Source organism: Ranitomeya variabilis, chromosome 3, assembly GCF_051348905.1.
Source record: "Ranitomeya variabilis isolate aRanVar5 chromosome 3, aRanVar5.hap1, whole genome shotgun sequence".
Classification (NCBI taxonomy): Eukaryota; Metazoa; Chordata; class Amphibia; order Anura; family Dendrobatidae; genus Ranitomeya; species Ranitomeya variabilis.
Genome location: NC_135234.1, coordinates 127,121,762 through 127,143,237, shown reverse-complemented (window position 1 = coordinate 127,143,237; position 21,476 = coordinate 127,121,762). Strand labels below are relative to the sequence as shown.

General features: G+C 42.3%; 1 protein-coding gene across 2 annotated transcripts in view; it reads right to left on the bottom strand.

Moving 5' to 3' along the window:
- Positions 1-13,571: 13,571 nt before the first annotated feature.
- Positions 13,572-21,476, bottom strand: part of PDK3 (pyruvate dehydrogenase kinase 3) — an 80,933-nt gene continuing 73,028 nt past the window's right edge. For both annotated transcript variants that reach the window (XM_077294664.1, XM_077294663.1), the window contains one exon: positions 13,572-17,706. In XM_077294664.1, the coding sequence (XP_077150779.1) occupies positions 17,563-17,706 (144 nt within the window). In that variant the 3' untranslated portion in view covers positions 13,572-17,562. The remainder of the gene's footprint in view (positions 17,707-21,476) is intronic.

Sequence of the window (21,476 nt, the reverse complement as noted above, 5' to 3'; positions counted from 1 at the left end):
AGGATCCGGTAAACAGAGCACCTTTTTGTTTTGGATCCTTTGTCTCCCAGCACTCCCTTTGCTCAGACGGTTTGTTCCTGGTAAAGGGGCGTCTTCTGAAGGCTCTCCTGTAAGATGGAAGATATTGGTTAGGGAAGCCCTTCTTTCGCTCTCCTGCTTTATTTAAGAGCTCATCCAGTGTTTTCCCAAAGAGGAACTCACCCTGGCAGGGGATCGCACAAAGTTTTGCTTTGGCCTGTGCATCCCCTTTCCAGTTTTTTAACCAGAGTGCTCGCCGGGCTGTGTTCACTAGGCCGGCTGATCTGGCTGCTAGGCGTAGCAAATCCACAGAGGCATCTGCTAGGAATGCTACTGCCTCTTTTATTAGAGGGATTTTCGGTAGGATTGACTCTCTCGAAGCTCTACCTCTAATTTGTTCCTCCAGCTGCTCCATCCACACTAGCAGCGACCTTGCAGTGCAGGTACCAGAAATAGCTGGCCTGAATGCCCCCGTGTTAGCCTCCCATGATCTTTTAAGTAAGGCTTCCGCTTTTCGGTCTAACGGGTCAGTTAGACTCCCGAATCTTCAACTGGCAAGACTGATTGTTTGGAAGTTGAAGCTACTGCAGCATCAACTTTTGGTACTTTTGACCAAGAATTCAGCTCTTCATCACTGAAGGGATAGCGTCTTTTAGCGGATGATGGTAAGAATCCTCTTGTATTGTTTATCCCACTCCTTTTTAATTAGTTCTTTAATTGTGGGTATGACGGGGGAAGGATCTACGCTTTTTCTGTCCTAACCCCGCAAACAATGTCTTGAGCTGACTTTCTCACCTTCTCGTCTGGGCACCCCATCGTGCTTCTAACAGCTTTTACTAGGTTGTCTACACTACTATTAGGTAGACAAAGTCCCCCTTCATTTTTGGATGAACTCGGCTGAGATTCATTTGCCTCTGAGGTTCTATGTACCACCTCTGACTCTGAGCTTGCTGGAGATTTGGACCTGCTTGGTTGTCGGGCACTGGTGCTACTTGCATGCTCCAAACACTGCATTTCTTCCCGGATTATGGCTCTAACGTCAGATGGAGTCATTATATTCTCCTGCCGTAAGGTTAGTATGATGCATTCTGAGCATAACCTTTTCGTATAAGAATCCGGAAGGGGTTGCGCACATAAAGAACATTCCTTGTGCTTGGATTTGTGTGTCCTTTTCTTAGTCTAGAGGAAGGGGATACAGGAGGAACATACATCAGCATATAGGAAGAGGATTTTTAAAAACTCACCCAGTGAAGCTGACAGGTACCGGTTCTGGAGGCGGATTTTTTGATAAAAGATCTCTCTGTTTGGTGGTAGATTATTTTTCCTGAGGTCGACCCCCACTCTTAGTGCTGCTCCTGGCGCTTGTCTCCTTGCTGGGAGAACGCTCTGTCGCAGGCAAGTGCGCTTCGTCGGCCGGTGAAGCCATACTTACACACACCGGCCGATGCTAGCGCTGCATTTTTAAATCTGGCGCCGAATCTCCTGCCTCCCCGGACCTAACCCGGAAGTGCTCCGGCTACTTCCGGGTTAGACGCGCCGCTCCTCCTCACCATGCGGCAGCTGCTGGATAAGAAGCCAGCCGCTGAGCGCGCGCTGCCTCTGGAACCGCAGCCCCTGCCGTTCCCACGGAGACAGACGCAGGCGGGTGCATGGCCCAGGAATCCTCTTGACTGCAGGTACTTCGGATTCCCATAGGAACAGGAAACCTAAACTGAGGAGAGGGGACCACTTCCTTTTATTCTGTAGGTTTCCTGTTCCTATGGGCGGATCCCTCTCTCTCATGTGGGGTGCTGTCGTGGCGAAGGGTAAAAAATGACTTGTCATGTATACTTTAGAACCTGCTTTGTGTGAAAATAAAAAACTTTGTTTGAAATAAAAACCCAAATTGGTCTGCTACAGCTGTACACTTTCTTAATATTTTAATGAGGTTGTCCTGTTGATGCCTTCAAGGGTGTGTATAACTTTTATATAATACCTTTTTAAGAGTGGAGGAGTGTCACAACTATACTTTGCTCACAATATTTGAATGAGCTACTACAGTTGGTGCCTTCAAGGGTGTATGGATATAACCCTGCTTGTAATTTTTGGAAGGCTTTGCACTTTGTGCATAGCCTTTTTGAGTTTAGGAATACCACTACATGACAATTTGAACCAGAATGTGTATGAGGTCCTCCTTTATGTAGAATACAGGGAGTATGAGTCCCTTGTTCATCACATTTTGGCAGTTGCTAATTATGCAAATTGTCTCTTCAGAGAGGAAGAGAACTAGAACTCTAGTGCCACCTATTGGAAGGTAGCAATCCTACAAGTCAATGTTGACCCTTTAACGAGCCTTGTCACATGACTTAGGATACTAGCCAAACCAGAATCTCGATTTGCAGACACTGTGTTTCGGGGTACTGCCCCTCGTCTCAAAGTGGAGCTCTGGTTTGGCTGTGTGAGAGGCGCCTGACCGATATCCAAGAAGTATCGTTTCTCCTTGTGGAGATTGATATGCTAAGAATGCCGAGATGAGGAGACTTAAAGTCGCAATGCTCCACTGGGAAATATGCTAATTATGCAAATTGTCTCTTCAGAGAGGAAGAGAACTAGAACTCTAGTGCCACCTATCGGAAGCTAACAATCCTACAACTCAATGTTGACCCTTACTGGGCAGTTCTCGCTTCCTTCATAAATTACACTGACATTTCCAATTTTTTGCTAAAAATTTCAGTTTTGGTTTACTTAAATTATTTTTTTTAAAATACTTTTTAAATTCTGCCTTATATAAAAGTTATTATACAGGAAAGAATGTTTCTTAACTTTTTTCCATGTAAACACCAATTTCTTTTCCAATTTGAATGTTTTTTTTGTCAGTGGAGTAAACATGTGACACCATTTTCTCTGCAGCAAAATGGGAGGCAGAGATGCTTCCAGGGTTCTTCCCCATCCTGTTTTCCTTTCATTCAGCACTTTTTCCATTCATTTCAACTTTTTCACTGCCCCACAGACCTTTTTGTAGGGTCTGACGGAAAAATGAACGGATTTCCCATGGACTCCCATTGAAGTTTGTGCTGGTGTCCATGGGCCTCCACCTGTACGGGACCGCTTGCAACCTCGGTCATTACGCCCCTGTTGACCGACAGACTAATACTTTTGTCGCCATTTTCCAAGACCCATAACGGTTTATATTTTCAGAATAAGAAGCTATGTGGGGGCTTATTTTTGTCACCCTAATCTGATGTTTTTACGGATGCCATTTTGGGTTAGAAACAACGTTTCGATCATCTCTCATATTGCAATATTGCGGCAGCGAAAGTAATTCAGATTTTTTTTTCTCGTTATGCCAAATCGGATTAATATATTTTATGTAAGGTATTACATGTAGGGTATTGGCACACAAGAGAAATTGCACAACAAGCTGTGTAGTCCATTTTTTCTGAAGTCCTTATAAAAATGAAAAACTTGGGGCTAGAATTTTAGTGGTAAAAATTTAATTATTCTTTGTGTCCAATAGTATAAAATTCTGTGACGAACCCATGATGTCAACAGGATCACTGCACCCCTAGATAAATTGAGGGGTATAGTTTGTAAAATAGGGTCACTTATGGGGGTTTCTGCTCTTCTGGCAACGCAGGATCTCTGCCAATGTGACGTGGCATCCTCAAACATTCCAGCAAAATCTGAACCTCAATATGGCGCTCCTTTCCTTCTGAGCTTTGCACTGTGAATCAAAAGTAGTTTTCGACCATATATGGGGTGTTGGTGCACTCAGGAGAAATTGATGCATTTTCTCCTGTTACCAGTCTGAAAATAAAAAATTTTGAACTAAAAACAAAACATCTTTGTGGGAAAAATGTGATTTTTTTTATTTTCATGGCTCTACCTTATATAAACTTGAGGCAGCCACTTGGGGGTTAAATGTGGTCACCACACATCTAGATACATTCCTTGAGGGGTCTTGTTTCCAAAATGGGATCACTTGTGGGTGGTTTCCACTTTTTAGGCACATCAGGGGCTTTCCAACAACAACATGGCATCCAATCTTGATTACAGACATTTCTGCATTTAAAAAGTCAAATGGTGCTTCTTTCCTTCTGAGCTTTGCACTGTGCCTCAAAACTAGTTTTCGAACACATATGGGATATCGGTGTACTCAGAAGAATTTCGTAACAAATTGTCTTCATTTTCCCTTAATATCCCTTTTGAAAGTTGAAAATTTGGGGCCAAGGGAACATTTTTTGTGGAAAAAATTATTTTCCATTGACTCAGCCAATTCCTGGGAATCGCCTGAGGGTTAGAAATGCTCACTACACCTATTCATGAATTACTCGAGAGGGGTAGTTTCCAAAATGGTATCACTTGTGGGGATTTCTGCTGTTTCCGAGCCCTGCCGTGCACCTAAATAGTTTCCTACTACAAATGGCATACTCGGGAGAAATTGCACTACAAATTGTACAATCTATTTTCTCCTATTACCGGCTTCAAAATTAATGATTTGGGGCTAAAGCAACATATTCGTGGGAAAAATTTAAACTTTAATTTTTTTCTTCCACATTGCTTTACTTTATGTGAAGCACCTAAAGGGTTAATAAACTAATTGAATGTGGTTTTGAGCACTTTGAGAGGTGCATTTTTTTAAAAATGGTGTCACTTTTGGGTATTTGTCACATAGGCCCCTCAGTCACTTTAAATGTGATGTAGTCCTTAAAAAAATGGTTTTGTAAATTTTAAAGGAAAAGTGAGAAATTGCTTATCAACTTTTAACCCTTCTGACAAAAAATAAATGTTTCACAAATGATGCTGATGTAAAGTAGACATGTGGGAAATGTTGTTTATTAACTATTTTGTGTGATATAACACTCTGGTTTAAGCAGAGGCGTAGCTAGGGTTTTGGTACAGGGGGGGCAAAGCTTCTGAGTGGGCCCCTAACCAGGTAACCTTGATTACAACTGGGTGACGCCCCCTAATAGTGGAGAACCACAGCAGATGACTGAGCTATTACTGAAGATACTCTCTATAGAAAGACCAACATGGATATTACTGCCATATAATCAGCGGTAGATACCAGTCCTACGGAACATATAGAGATCACAGCACAGTTAGTTATTTCTATATAGCGCTAACATATTCCGCAGCGCTTTACAGGTTGCACACATTATCATCGCTGTCCCCGTTGGGGCTCTCAATCTAAATTCCCTATCAGTATGTCTTTGGAATGTGGGAAGAAACCGGAGTACCCGGAGGAAACCCACGCAAACATGGGGAGAACATACAAACTCCTTGCAGATGTTGTCTTTGGTGGGGTTTGAGGCAGCTCCCCCCCATAGGCAGATCCTGTAGTATTAGGCAGCTCCCCCATAGGCAGATCCTGTAGCATTAGGCAGCTCCCCCCATAGGCAGATCCTCTAGCATTAGATAGCTCCCCCCATAGGCAGATCTTGTAGCATTAGGTAGCTCCCCCATAGGCAGATCCTGTAGCATTAGGCAGCTCCCCCATAGGCAGATCCTGTAGAATTAGGCAGCTCCCCCCATAGGCAGATCCTGTAATATTAGGCAGCTCCCCCCCTCATAGGCAGATCCTGTAGCATTAGGCAGCTCCCCCCCAATAGGCAGATCCTTGTTATGATCCTTAGTGGCTGAGGATCACGAATAGACCATCAAGTGAATAAACTAAGGACAAGCTCTAGGGAGATGGTAACTGGACTGATCGCAAATCTGAACCTATCCAAAACAACTAGAGGTAGCCGGTGAACGTGCCTAAAAAATTTCCTAGACGTCTCGAGCCAGCCTGAGGAACTAGCTACCCCTAAAGAGAAAGAAAGACCTCGCTTGCCTCCAGAGAAATAATCCCCAAAGATATAGAAGCCCCCAACAAATATTAACGGTGAAGTAAGAAGAAGGCACATACGTAGGGATGAAATCAGATTCAGCAAAAGAGGCCCACTAGTACTAGAAAGCAGAAAATAGAGCAGGGGTCTATGCGATCAATAAAAAACCCTTACAAAATATCCATCCTGAGATTTCAAGAACCCACACACCAACTAACGGTGTGTGGGGAGAAACTCAGCCTACAAGAGCAACCAGCAAGCGAGGGAATTTTATTTTAGCAAGCTGGAACAGAAAACATGATAAACACTGCTGATCAAAAAATGAGCAAACAAAACTTAGCTTATCCTGGATGGACTGGGAGCAAGGTAGTCTGAAGGAATCTGAGTAGCACTGATTACATCGACAGTCGGCAACAAGTGAAAGTAAAACAGAGCTATATAGGAACCTCCCAGAGGATAACGAACCAGCTGATAGCCAGAGACCAGCAGGATAACAAACAAAGCCACCAGGGGGAGCCCAAAGCAAAAGTCACACAATACCACCAGTGACCACAAGAGGGAGCCCGAAAACAGAGTTCACAACAGTACCCCCCCCTTAAGGAGGGGTCACCGAACCCTCATGAAAACCCCCAGGGTGATCAGGATGAGCCACATGGAAGGCACGAACCAAATCGGCCGCATGAACATCAGAGGCGACAACCCAAGAATTATCATCCTGACCATAGCCTTTCCACTTGACCAAATACTGGAGCCTCCGTCTAGAAACACGAGAATCCAAGATCTTCTCCACCACGTATTCCAATTCTCCCTCAACCAGCACCGGGGCAGGAGGCTCAACCGGAGGAACCACAGGTACCACATACCTCCGCAACAACGAGCGATGGAACACATTATGAATAGCAAATGATGCCGGGAGGTCCAGACGGAATGACACAGGGCCAAAGACTTCCAGAATCTTATAAGGACCGATAAACCGAGGCTTGAACTTAGGAGAGGAGACCTTCATAGGAAAGAAGCGAGAAGACAACCACACCAAGTCCCCAACGCGAAGTCGGGGACCCACACAGCGACGGCGGTTGGCAAAGAGCTGAGCCTTCTCTTGTGACAACTTCAAATTGTCCACCACATGATTCCAAATCTGATGCAACCTATCCACCACAACATCCACTCCAGGACAGTCAGAAGGCTCCACCTGACCCGAGGAAAAACGAGGATGAAACCCCGAATTACAAAAAAAAGGAGAAACCAAAGTAGCAGAACTAGCCCGATTATTAAGGGCAAATTCGGCCAACGGCAAAAAAGTAACCCAGTCGTCCTGGTCAGCAGAAACAAAACATCTTAAATAAGTCTCCAAGGTCTGATTAGTTCGCTCGGTTTGGCCATTCGTCTGAGGATGGAAGGCCGACGAAAAAGACAATTCAATGCCCAACTTAGCACAAAAGGTCCGTCAAAATCTAGACACAAACTGGGATCCTCTGTCAGAAACAATGTTCTCAGGAATCCCGTGCAAACGAACCACATTTTGAAAAAACAGTGGAACCAACTCGGAGGAGGAAGGCAACTTAGGCAAGGGCACCAAATGGACCATCTTAGAAAAACGATCACACACCACCCAGATAACAGACATTCTCTGAGAGACAGGGAGATCTGAAATAAAATCCATGGAAATGTGCGTCCAAGGCCTCTTCGGGACAGGCAAAGGTAAAAGCAAACCACTGGCACGAGAACAGCAAGGCTTCGCCCGAGCACAAATTCCACAAGACTGCACAAAGGAACGCACATCCCGCGACAAGGAAGGCCACAAAAAAGACCTGGCCACCAAGTCTCTGGTACCAAATATTCCAGGATGGCCCGCCAACACCGAAGAATGAACCTCGGAGATGACTCTGTTGGTCCATCTATCCGGGACAAACAGTCTCTCCGGTGGACAGCGGTCAGGTCTATCCGCCTGAAACTCTTGCAGCACATGTCGCAAATCTGGGGAGATGGCAGACAAAATCACCCCTTCTCTAAGGATACCAGCCGGCTCAGAATCTCCAGGAGAGTCAGGCACAAAACTCCTAGAAAGAGCATCAGCCTTCACATTCTTCGAACCCGGCAGGTACGAGACCATGAAATCAAAACGAGAGAAAAACAACGACCAACGAGCCTGTCTGGGATTCAGCCGCTTGGCCGACTCGAGATAAATCAAATTCTTGTGGTCAGTCAAGACCACCACACGATGTTTAGCTCCCTCGAGCCAATGTCGCCACTCCTCAAATGCCCACTTCATAGCCAACAGCTCCCGATTACCAACATCATAATTCCGTTCGGCAGGCGAAAACTTTCTTGAAAAGAAAGCACATGGCTTCATCACAGAGCCATCGGGGCTTCTCTGCGACAAAACAGCCCCCGCTCCAATCTCGGAAGCATCAACCTCCACCTGGAAGGGAAGTGAGACATCTGGCTGACATAAGACCGGAGCCGAAGAAAACCGACGCTTCAGCTCCCGAAAGGCCTCCACAGCCGCAGAAGACCAATTATTCACATCAGAACCCTTCTTGGTCAAATCCGGCAAAGGCTTAACAACGCCAGAAAAATTAGCTATGAAGCGACGGTAAAAATTAGCAAAACCCAAGAACTTCTGAAGACTCTTAACAGATGTAGGCTGCGTCCAGTCATGAATAGCCTGAACCTTGACTGGGTCCATCTCAATAGTAGAAGGAGAAAAAATGAAACCCAAAAAAGAAATCTTCTGGACTCCAAAAAGACATTTTGAGCCCTTCACAAATAAAGCATTGTCACGTAGGACCTGAAAGACCATCCTGACCTGCTTAACATGAGACTCGCAATCATCCGAAAAAACCAGAATATCATCCAGATACACAATCATAAACTTATCCAGATACTCACGGAAGATGTCATGCATAAAGGACTGAAAGACTGAAGGAGCATTAGAAAGTCCAAAAGGCATCACCAAGTACTCAAAATGGCCTTCAGGCATATTAAATGCAGTTTTCCATTCATCACCCTGTTTTATACGCACAAGGTTATACGCACCACGAAGATCTATCTTGGTGAACCAACTAGACCCCCTAATGCGAGCAAACAAATCAGTTAACAATGGCAAAGGATACTGAAATGTGACCGTGATTTTATTCAAAAGGCGATAATCAATACAGGGTCTCAGGGAACCATCCTTTTTAGCCACAAAAAAGAATCCTGCACCAAGAGGGGATGAGGACGGGCGAATATGTCCCTTCTCTAAAGACTCCTTTATATAACTCCGCATGGCAGCATGCTCCAGCACAGATAAATTGAAAAGTCGTCCCTTAGGAAACTTTCTACCAGGAATCAAATTTATAGCACAATCACAGTCCCTATGAGGAGGTAGAGAATTGAGTTTGGGCTCCTCAAATACATCCTGGTAGTCTGACAAAAACGTAGGGACTTCAGAAGGAGTGGACGAAGCAATTGAAACCACAGGAGCGTCACCATGAATTCCCTGACAACCCCAACTTGACACCGACATAGCTTTCCAATCCAGGACTGGATTAGGAGTCTGCAACCATGGTAGACCCAACACGACGACATCATGCAAATTATGCAGTACAAGAAAGCGAATCACCTCCTGATGAACAGGAGTCATGCACATGGTCACTTGTGTCCAGTACTGAGGTCTATTCGTAGCCAATGGTGTAGAATCAATTCCCCTTAGTGGAATAGGGAATTTTAAAGGCTCCAAATCAAAACCACAGCGCCTGGCAAATGACCAATCCATCAGACTCAGGGCGGCACCTGAATCTACAAAAGCATTAACCGGGTAAGATGACAGGGAACAAATCAGGGTAACAGACAAAATGAACTTAGGCTGTAAAGTACCAATGGTGACAGATTTATCAACCTTTTTTTTGCGCTTAGAGCATGCTGAGATAACATGAGCCGAGTCACCACAGTAAAAGCACAACCCATTTTGCCGTCTATAATTTTGCCGTTCACTTCTGGTTAGAATTCTGTCACATTGCATAGATTCAGGTGTCTGTTCAGAAGACACCGCCAAATGGTGCACAGGTTTGCGTTCCCGCAAACGCCGATCAATCTGAATGGCCAGAGTCATTGACTCATTCAGACCTGCAGGCGTAGGAAACCCCACCATGACATTCTTAATGGCTTCAGAAAGACCTTCTCTGAAATTTGCAGCCAGGGCACACTCATTCCACTGAGTAAGCACCGACCATTTCCGAAATTTCTGGCAGTACACCTCTGCTTCATCTTGCCCCTGCGAGAGGGCCAATAACGTTTTTTCAGCCTGGTTCTCAAGATTAGGTTCCTCATAGAGCAATCCAAGGGCTAGAAAAAACGCATCTACACTAAGCAATGCAGGATCCCCTGGCGCCAATGCGAAGGCCCAATCTTGGGGGTCACCACGCAAAAAGGAAATGATAATCTTAAATTGCTGAACGGCATCACCAGAGGAACGAGGTTTCAAAGAAAGAAACAACTTACAATTGTTCCTAAAATTCAGGAACCTAGATCTATCTCCAGAAAACAACTCCGGAATAGGTATTCTAGGCTCTGACATAGGACTGTGAACAACAAAATCCTGAATACTTTGAACCCTAGCAGCAAGATGATCCAGACTGGAAGCCAAGCTCTGGACATCCATGTCAGCAGCTGAACTCAGAGCCACACCAAGATTAAGAGGAGGAGAGAAGCTAGCCACAGCAGCTAGACACACGGCAACAAAAAAAAAAAAAAAATTTCTCAAGGCTTCTTTTCTCCTGCTTCTGCCATGCAATTAACACTTTGCGGCCGGCTGTACTGTTATGATCCTTAGTGGCTGAGGATCACGAATAGACCAGCAAGTGAATAAACTAAGGACAAGCTCTAGGGAGATGGTAACTGGACTGATCGCAAATCTGAACCTATCCAAAACAACTAGAGGTAGCCGGTGAACGTGCCTAAAAAATTTCCTAGACGTCTCGAGCCAGCCTGAGGAACTAGCTACTCCTAAAGAGAAAGAAAGACCATGCTTGCCTCCAGAGAAATAATCCCCAAAGATATAGAAGCCCCCAACAAATATTAACGGTGAAGTAAGAAGGCGGCACATACGTAGGGATGAAATCAGATTCAGCAAAAGAGGCCCACTAGTACTAGAAAGCAGAAAATAGAGCAGGGGTCTATGTGATCAATAAAAAACCCTTACAAAATATCCATCCTGAGATTTCAAGAACCCACGCACCAACTAATGGTGTGTGGGGAGAAACTCAGTCCACTAGAGCATCCAGCAAGCGAGGGAATCACATTTTAGCAAGCTGGACAAGAAAACATGATAAACACTGCTGATCAAAAAATGAGCAAACAAAACTTAGCTTGTCCTGGATGGACTGGGAGCAAGGTAGTCAGAAGGAATCGGAGTAGCACTGATTACATCGACAGCCGGCCACAAGTGGAAGTAAAACAGAGCTATATAGGAACCTCCCAGAGAATAACGAACCAGCTGATAGCCAGAGACCAGCAGGACAACAAACAAAGCCACCAGGGGGAGCCCAAAGCAGAAGCCACACCATACCACCAGTGACCACAAGAGGGAGCCCGAAAACAGAGTTCACAACAGATCCTGTAGCATAAGGCAGCTCCCCTTAAAGAAATAAATACACGGTACTCACCTCTCTTCTTCCTGGTTCCTGCGCTGCTGAGCGCCAGCTCATCTCCTGAGCGGGCGCCGGGCAGTGACTCATCGAGCCCCTTGTCAGTGTCACCGACGTCAGACGCTGACATGGGGATGATGGGGAAGGAGCGCTGCGCTCCTTCCCTCATCATTGCGGTCAGCTGTATCGGCTAAATGCCTGTACAGCTGACCTTGTGGTGAGAGGCAGGGGGGCCCACTGCTGGCACCGGGCCCCCCGCCTGCTCAGGGGCCCCATAGCAGCTGGCGGCAGAGCAGGGAGATCGATTCTCCCTGCTCTGCCGCAGAAGGTAACTGTATTGGCGCGCTGTGCGCGCCGATACAGTTACAGTAGCGTAGCTCCGGGTGGGCCCCCTCTGAGCACGGGGACCGGGGCGACCACACCCTCTGCCCCCCCCCCGGTAGCTACGCTACTGGGTTTAAGGGTACAAAAATTACAAATTGGAAAATTGTGAAATTTTCAAAGCTTTAGCCAAAATTCTGTTATGTTCACAAATAAATGCAAAAAATATTGGCCTAAAATATACCACTAACAAAGTACAACACTTCATGAAAGAATAACTTCAGAATCAGTGGGATCAGTTGAAGCGTTCCACAGTGTTTACTTCATAAAGGGACCCTGTCACAATTGTAAAATGTGGCCTGGTCAAGAATGTAAAAACAGGTTTCAGGGTGAAGGGGATAAACCTCTTTTGTTGAAAGAATATTTCCTGAAAGTTTGTTGGTTTGCTGCTGGTTGCCACTGAACATCTATAATTTGGTTGAGCGTCTAAGGGCAATATGCACTTAAAGAGGACCTGCCACCAGTTTAATCAGGTTAAACGTGCCAAATCATGGAATAGTGGCCACAGAGCTCAATAAAATGTAGATTTTATTTTTTAAAATTTTTTCCACTCCAGTAGGGAGATATTAGCTAGTGAAGTTTATATGCTAATTTCACTATGAACCAAGGGGGCGTTATACTCCGATATGGGGTACTTTTTCCCCTGCATGAGGTTTAAGAATCATAAAGCAGGAAGTGACAAAAATAAAGCATCCCCAGAAAAGGTCTGTACTAGCTCTCTCTGAGATACTGAAAGACATGTAATGACATACAGCTGCGCTCTCAATACCACCCACAGCTCACCCGCATGTGTGATTACATGTGTTTCCGTATCACACAGAGGGAGCCTGGTACTGACCTTCTCTGTGGGAATTTTCTTTAACCTGCATGATGCCTCCTGCTTATGATTGGTCAATCTCATGCAGTGGAAAAAGTACACGCCCCCAAAGAAGGATCAGTGCTAACGTCCCATCAGTTGAAGGGCAAACAAGAATCTAAACTTCACAAGCTAATATCTCTGCAACAGAGATGAGATTTTATTGAGCTCTGCAGCCACCATTCCATGATATGGCCAGTTTAACATGATAAAACTGGTGGAATACCATCTTTAATCACTGTGGTGGCATTAGGATAGCTCATTAAACAATCGTTCAACCACGGCATACTTAAATTTTTATGGGGCCTTTAGTCTTTTCCCATACTGTCTACCATGTGACATTTAATACTTCTCTACAAAATGCAAATTAAATATCTCTTTAGTCAAACAATCTGTAGTGATGAGTGGACATGCTTGGATAAGGTGTTATCCGAGCATGCTTGGGTGCTAACAGAGTGTATTAGGGGTGCTCGAATAATATGCTAAAGTTGCAGCTGTTAGACAGCCACAACACATGAAGGGGTTGCCTGTTAGTTAGGCAATCCCAGCATGTGTTGTGGCTGTCGGACAGCAGAGAGATATGAAGGCATTGGGACTCAAGCATATTATGAGCACACAAGCATGCTCGGATTTCATCTCATCAGAGCACGTTCGCTCATCGTTAGCTGATCTGCCCTAAACCTCCCATCATTATCAGCTTGGCTAAGTCTCATATCATCTTCAAGGGCAAATAGTTTCAGGTTCTGTTCACAATGGTACAGACTACAGAGGATTCAGTTTCTGACTTTTTTTTATTGATCTGTGATTAATGGAATTTAACAGAAGACTTTACACCATTAATTAATAAGAGACAAGGTAGAAAAGAAGAAAAAGGCATTTTATAAAAAATAATAGGTTTATTTTTCCCAGAAACATTTTTTTTTTAAACATGATATACAAATCCATTAGGGAAACATAAAATAATCCAAATAATCCAGAAGAGTAAAAGCAGCCAGTTCATTGAAAAACTCAATATAAATAATACATAATGCTGGAAAAACCACAATACAAAAATCGGGTACAAAATTTATAACTTAAATGGGAAAAAGAACAGCAAGTGTTTGTAGTCTTTACAGTGAGTTTTGAACCTTTTTTTTTTTTTTTTAAATAGAATTTTTACCGCATATTAAATTTATTTTTTTCAGTTTTCTATAATTACAATATTACAAGAGTGAAATTTTGCAACTTTCACACTGGCCACTAGGCTTTACACTAGCGTCAAACTTTATTTCTTGATATCTTTTTCATCAGTCTCATTATCATCACATGCAGGATTGCAATGGAAGATAAAACTTAAGAGGTTTTATCTTTCATTGCAGGTATGACAGGATCCATGATTCATAATAGGTTATGTCCCCCCTGTCTACACACTGATCTTTGCCCAGATGTCAGCATGCACAGAAAATTATTTTATATAATCAAATAGGATCTGATTCAGCTTATTGCTGCTAATGTGCATGTAGCTGAATAGGGGATACAAGCAGGCCTAACCTTAATATTAATAGTAATCAGTGTGGGAAATGTATTAATTTTTTTACATAAATAATGATCTGAAAAAAAGAATATATACCGTATATTTTAAAAAAAAAAAAAAAAAACACAATTGACATAAAAACCTGATTTAAACAATACATCATTTTACCTTAAGACATTTCTTTTAAAAAATTGTACCATTATTGTCGTGCCAAAGGTCATGATGCATTTTTGTACTTTTAGTGACTAAAAAAAATTATGTCACATTAAAAAAACAATAAAAAAAAAAAAAAAAAAAAAAATTAAAATGCTTTCTTTACACAACACAATGATAGGAGTGTGCCAAGAGTCACATATAATAGGAGTTTTTGATGATTTTTTCAGAAGTCGACAATACAGAGAAAAGATACAGTATAATAGAGCTGGATTTACCAGAGCAAAATTTAAAAAAAATACTACATCAAAAATTGCATGTGCGAATACATTTGTACACTTAATGTTATTATGTGAAAATAATGAAAGCAAAGCCCCTTTTATTTACAGGCAAAGTCTCATATTGATCTGTGTCCGGCCCAGAGATCTAAACATGGATTTCTCCGAAATAGGACATCAGATCACAAATATCAAGGTATTTTATTCACCTTCCTAGGACCCTGGTGTCCATATAGATGACTTATGAGAGTTGATTCTACGGACAGGTCCTCTTTAAAAAAAAAATAAAAATTACATACACAAACTGTATGTAACTGCTGTACATTTGGAAAAAATGTACAATATATCAGCAAATAGCCGATCCCCCTGACATTTCCATAAACATGCAGGCTAGTTAATTGGGCACATCTTGTCTCAAGAAAACTACAGGATTGACTTGCTCATTTTAATGATTTGTTAAAAAAATATATATCATCCAAACTTCTTTGGAAAAATCACACATTGTGTAAATCAGGATTGAATTTTAAATGTATTTTTTTCAATTATTGGACAAGGTTTTTTTTTTGGGTCCCAATCTATATTAAAAATAAAAATCTTGCAATTAGTCACTGGGGCTCTTTAGGCGGTGTCAGCAAAGATATCGCCTATTGTGATTGGTGGCGCTTGTTTTATCAGCGGTATGCATGTCATAATCCTGTCTCTGCTGATAAGGAGCCTTCTGAAAACTCTACTTGAAAGAACAAGATTACCATTTTTTATTTTTTTTAATAAAAATTAAGAAAAAAATGCCATTTTCTTTCTAGTACATTCATAAAAAAAACCTGTTTTGAACAATAGGTAATTTTTTGATACTAGTGGTAATGACTTTTACAAAGCATGCTAATAGCACCCTCTACAACTGTCATGTGGTACACAATGTCTTAGCATACTTTAATGGGTGCTGCTCTCTTCCACCAGTTCGGATGTCTGGCATGGGGAGGGGCTGTATGTATTTACCTGAACATTGAATGCTTACCTCCACAACCTTTCCAATAGAGTACAAGTGTCCACACCACAATGTCAGATAGGCAGGAAAATCATATTGGTTATATAAAGAAACAAGGGGGAACACCTCTCTGCAAACAGTGGTTACTCAGATATCACTGAGAGGTTACTCTAGGTTTGATTTTGCATTTTAGAGGAAATGTTTCCTCTAAATTTTCTTTTAACAATTAAAATCAGATGACGAAACATTTTTTTCCTAATTTGCTTTTTTTCTCAAATATTTTATTCCTATTTCATGTACATACTTCTATAAACCCTGAGATTGTCTGAGATTCTGCTGATAGCATTCAGAGATACACTTTACAGCAGGCACAAGTACATAGCTCTGCAACTGTGCAGAGGTCACTGTGCGGGGAGGGGGAGGTCAGCGGTGACAACCACCTATTGTGAATCGTGGCATCTTGTGTTGTCATTATCATCCTACTTGTGATCATGTCTGTCAAGAAATGATCTCTAAAGAATGGGACGTGTCGGCCTATTGAAAGACTTGGTAGTATTGGTAGTCATTGGGAAAACTACAAGAATTCAGGATTACTTTTAAATATAGACGAAGCGGACAAAAAGGAAAAACCTAACGGAAAATGTTCGAAAACTGGTTAACATAGAACCATGATTTAAAGGGGTTCTCCACTATACTGACAACCACCCCTTCTCAATACCCATGTTTCTCACCTTCGAAGCTGGCTCTCCCGGGGCTCTTGTGACATTGTTGTGTCACGCAATCCCTGCAACCAATCAGCACTGGCTTCACTCTTCCCCTCCCCTTGGTCGTAACGGACATCCAGAGGAGGCGGAAACTGAAGACTATGTAGATAAAAGAATGGGACAGAAAACGGAAGCCTCTTCAATTGACTGTGGACATTATACTATCATGTGATATCTTGAAAATGTACGTAATCTGTGGAATTGAGTCTATACAGTTTTTTTTTCTTTGGTCTGAAGTTTTTTAGAACATATAGAGGAAATACAGGAGAACTGCCATTGAGTTGATTGGCAGACTTACCCCTCTCCCCCTCAAGACATTAAGAACATTTGCAGTAATTAACCATAAGAATCAGCTAATAGGCAAATATAGCTACAATTTAATAAATACCCGTTAAATACTCCGTTACGTATTGCCCCGTATCGCTACAGAATTTCATATCAGCATTGAAGTATACACATAACCCACAAAATAAAGATTATAACTCTCTTATTACATAGTAAGGTCGTCCTTTAAAAAAAATGTTTGTTACCGCAGGTTCATACTGGGTAAAAATGCCATTTTGCGAAACACTATTTTATATTGCATGTAAAAAAAAAAATACTAATATTGCAGCACTGTCCGCTAAAGTGGATACTTTATACTAATGCTAAAGGCAGTGATCAATGGACCACTTCATACAAGCCAATATCTCAACAACTACTATATACAAGCCTAAAATATGACCAATATCTTACACAAATACAGCAATATCTCTTATTATATTCACTACTGTGTTTTGATACCCGCACTGCTTGGTGAACGTTTACTGCATAGGCAATAGTATATTAGCTGAACAAAAACTTTAAATATTCTCCCACATTTCATAGTCAATCCTTGGTGACCATCAAGACAAAATAGAACGTTAATTTCACAAATCAACTGTGAAAAAAAAATTAAAATAATAACAATGACCGCTATAACTATATAGATCCATAAACAGCAGTGCAGACCCTCACATCTGGTTAAATCCAACCAAGTGTCCATCATTTCATTTACACGTCACAGAAGGTTCACTGTGAATGGCAGAGAACGAGTCTTCTTTTAAGAGTATTTTCCGTTAACATTACAGTGGTTGTGTAACCCCAGACACTGCCCAGATATGAAGGCACTATACATGCCAATCCTGAGGGAGGCTTATTTATTAGCCTTGTACTTTGAAGCATCCCGCGGTTCTCTGCTTGGGTTGCTCCAGTCATCAGCTTCTGCGGCATTCTTGTAGTGTCGCCATGCTGACTTGTTAAATACTGGCAGTCTCTCGAATGACTCGCCAGAAACAGCCTAAACGTATAAAAAAAAATAAAAAAATAAAAAAAGGTAAATCGTATTTTATTTAACAAAATATAAAATGTATTAAAAGGCTTGCGTAGCAACATAAAATATTTCTAAAATAAATACTATGAATAAAATAATTGAAAACCGTAAAAACAGTATTCAGGTGCTCTCACATTGCATTTCAGCAACCGCTGGTTGGCCCAGACAGGGCTCACGCCTGAACCCCCCACAAAATAGGATTCGGATGTATGTTCTGATGGGGTCATAGACTGTAAAGGTGCTAGCATAGGAAAGGTGCGCTCTACCGTGCATCATTTTCAGGTGTATACGCCTATTGGAGGCAGACAATCGCAGTCTACTATGTCCGAATGTCTGCCTCCTGCAACCGAACATGCATGAAAATGCCTCGGAATGCCTTGATTTATATAGGATCTTACCACATTGATATATCTTCACGAAACACAGCATTCAGTGCCATTCCAACCCACTTTTTCTTGAAGAATTTTACACGCATGAAAATGATGCAACGTTCGCTCTGCCGGCACCATCATAGTTTAAGGTCCCATTCACGCATAAGTCCGAATCCCGTTTTGCAGGGTGTTCGGGGGCTTCAGAACGAAACTTTGACGGTGCCACTGAATGGATGCCAGAATGCAATGTGAAAGCACCCTTACTCTCACCAATCCCCCACAACTCAAGTTTTGACACTTACTCAGCATGCCTGGCCCCTTCTAAGCACATCAGAGATGGCAAGAAAATGTCATCTTAATTGCTGGTTAAGGCAATTCAAAGCGGTGACTAGTAATATGATGAGCTGCATTTACTGCCATTTCCGATCTGTCGAGATGGACCACTAAGTGGAGGCCAGGTCCAGGTGGATCAGGAGGTGTGGATGATTGAGGTTTTGCGACTGGCGTTTCAGAGCAAAAGCCTTAGTCTCCCGTGTGCTTCGGTCCCAGGTGACTTCTCCCTGCCTTCTCCCCTTGCATGACAGGTCTCTGTTTCCATGTGTGTATAGGGAGAAACCTGTCAGTCACTGGCAGTGGGCCCCCGCCCGTCCAGAAGCCTCTGGAGACCCACCTATGCGACTAGTCTCCTGTGCTGCTCGGTCCCCAGTGGCTTTTGAAGCATGTTTTTCTGGGAATTTACACAGCCAGTGACTGATATATGCTGCCAGTGGTTCAGGCAGCATGTACAGTTGAGTGAAGAAGTATTTGCCCCCTTTCTGATTTCCTATTCTTGGCATGTTTGTCACAAATAAATGCTTCAGATCACCAAATTTAAATATTGGAGAGAGATAAAAGAAGTAAACACAAAATGACGTTTTTAATGAAGGTTTTTATTATTAAGGGAAAAAGAAATCCAAACCTACAGGGCCCCGTGTGAAAAAGTGATTGCCCCCTAAACCTAATAACTGGTTGGACACCCTTAACAGCAACAATTGCATTCAAGTGTTTGTGATAACTGGCAAAGAGTCTTTTTCAATGCTCTGGAAATATTTTGGTCCACTCATCTTTGCAGAATTGTTGTAATTCAGCCACATTGGAGGGTTTTCGAGAATGAACCACCTTTTTAAGGTCATGCCACAGCATCTCAATAGGATTAGGGACAGAACTTTGACTAGGCCACTCCAAAGTCTGAATTATGTTTTTCTTAAGCCATTCCGGGCTTGCTGGTGTATTTTGGATCATAGTCCTGCTACATAAGTTTGCCCACTGACAAAGATATGAATAGTCTAGAATTTTAAGGGTAGGTTACTTTTAACATTGAGAGATAGAATAAATAAGTATTTGATCCCTCTGGCAAGCAAGACATAATACTTGGTGGCAAAACCCTTGTTGGCAAGCACATCAGTCAGACTTTTTTGTAGTTGATGATGAGGTTTGCGCACATGTCAGGAGAAATTTTGGTCCACTCCTATTTGCAGATCATCTCTAAATCATTAAGATTTTGAGGCTGTCGTTTGGCAGCTCGGAGCTTCAACTCCCTCCATAAGTTTTCTATGAGATTAAGGTCTGGAGTCTTGCTAGACCACTCCACGAGCTTAATGTGATTCTTTTTGAGCCACCCCTTTGTTGCCTTGGCTGTATGTTTTGGTACATACAGCCTTGCTGGAAGACCCAGCCATGACCCATTTTTAATGTCCAGGCAGAGGGAAGGAGGTTGTCACTCAGGATTTTACAGGACATGGCTCCATCCATTCTCCCATTGATGCGGTGAAGTAGTCCTGTGGCCTTAGCAGAGAAACACCCCCAAAACATAATGTTTCCACCTCCATGCTTGACAGTGGGGATGGTGTTCTTTTGGTCATAGGCAGCATTTCTCTTCCTCCGAACACGGTGAGTTGATTTAATGCCAAAGAGTTCAATTTTTATCTCATCTGACCACAGCACCTTCTTCCAATCACTCACAGAATCATCCAGGTATTCATTGGCGACCTTCAGACGGACATGCACGTGCCTTCTTGAGCAGGGGGACCTTGGGGGCACTGCAGGATTTTAAATATTTACGGTGTAATGTGTTAGCAATGGTTTTCTTAGTGACTGTGGTCACAGTTGCCTTGAAATCATTAACAAGTTCCCCCATGTAGTTTTAGGCTGATCTCTCACCTGCATCATGATTAAGGATACCCCACAAGGTGAGATTTTGCATGGTGCCCCATATCGATGTCAATTGACAGTCATTTTGTATTTCTTCCATTTTCTTACTATTGCACCAACAGTTGTCTCCTCCTCACCCAGCATCTTACGTATGGTTTTGTAGTCCATTCCAGCTTTGTGCAGGTCTATGATCTTGTCCCTGACATCATTAGAAAGCTCTTTGGTCTTGCCCATGTTGTAGAGGTTAGAGTCTGACTAATTGAGTCTGTGGACAGGAGTCTTAAATAAAGGTGACTATGTAAGACAGTTAAAAGAGAAAAAGCAAACGAAAAAGGGGAGTGGTGCCTCACAGTGTATTATATGGTAGATAGCCTCTGAGATTCCGGATAAGTTAGGAAAGAAAATTAGATCAGCAAACTGAATTTCAATAGAAAAAAAAGTCTTCTTTATTTCATTCTTTTAAACAAAGTAGTCCAGACAGATGTTAAAATCATGTAATCATGTAGCATTCTTACGCGTTTCTGGCCATAGCCCTTAGTCGTAGAATATATATTCTACGACTAAGGGCTACAGCCAGAAATGTGTAAGAATGCTACATGATTTTATCATCTGTCTGGACTAATTTTTTTAAAAGAAAATAATTTTTTTATTGAAATTCAGTTTGCTGATCCAATTTTCTTTCCTATGTAAGACAGTTGTTTTTAATGCAGGTAACAAGTTAATTAGGAGCGTCTAACTGGTCTGTAAGAGCCAGAACGCTTAATGGTTGGTGGGGGAACAAATACTTATTTCTCACTGCAAAATGCAAATAACTTTATAAAATGTATACAATGTCATTTTCTGGATTTTATTTTTGATATCCTATCTCTCAATGTTAACATTAACATACCCTTAAAATTATAGACAGTTCTTGTCTGTCAGTGGTCAAACTTACAAAATCAGCAAGAGATCAAATAATTATTTCCCCCACTATATGTCAGATGTAATGGGACATTTACCTTCCAAAAAGTTCAGCTTTTGTGTCATCAGTCAACAGAGTATTCTCCCCAAAGTCTTGTGGATCATCAAGATGTTTTCTGGCAACACTGAGACAAGCCTTTATGTTCTTATTGCTCAGCAGTGGTTTTTGTATTGGAACTCTGCCATGCAGACCATTTTTGCCAAGTCGTTTTCTTA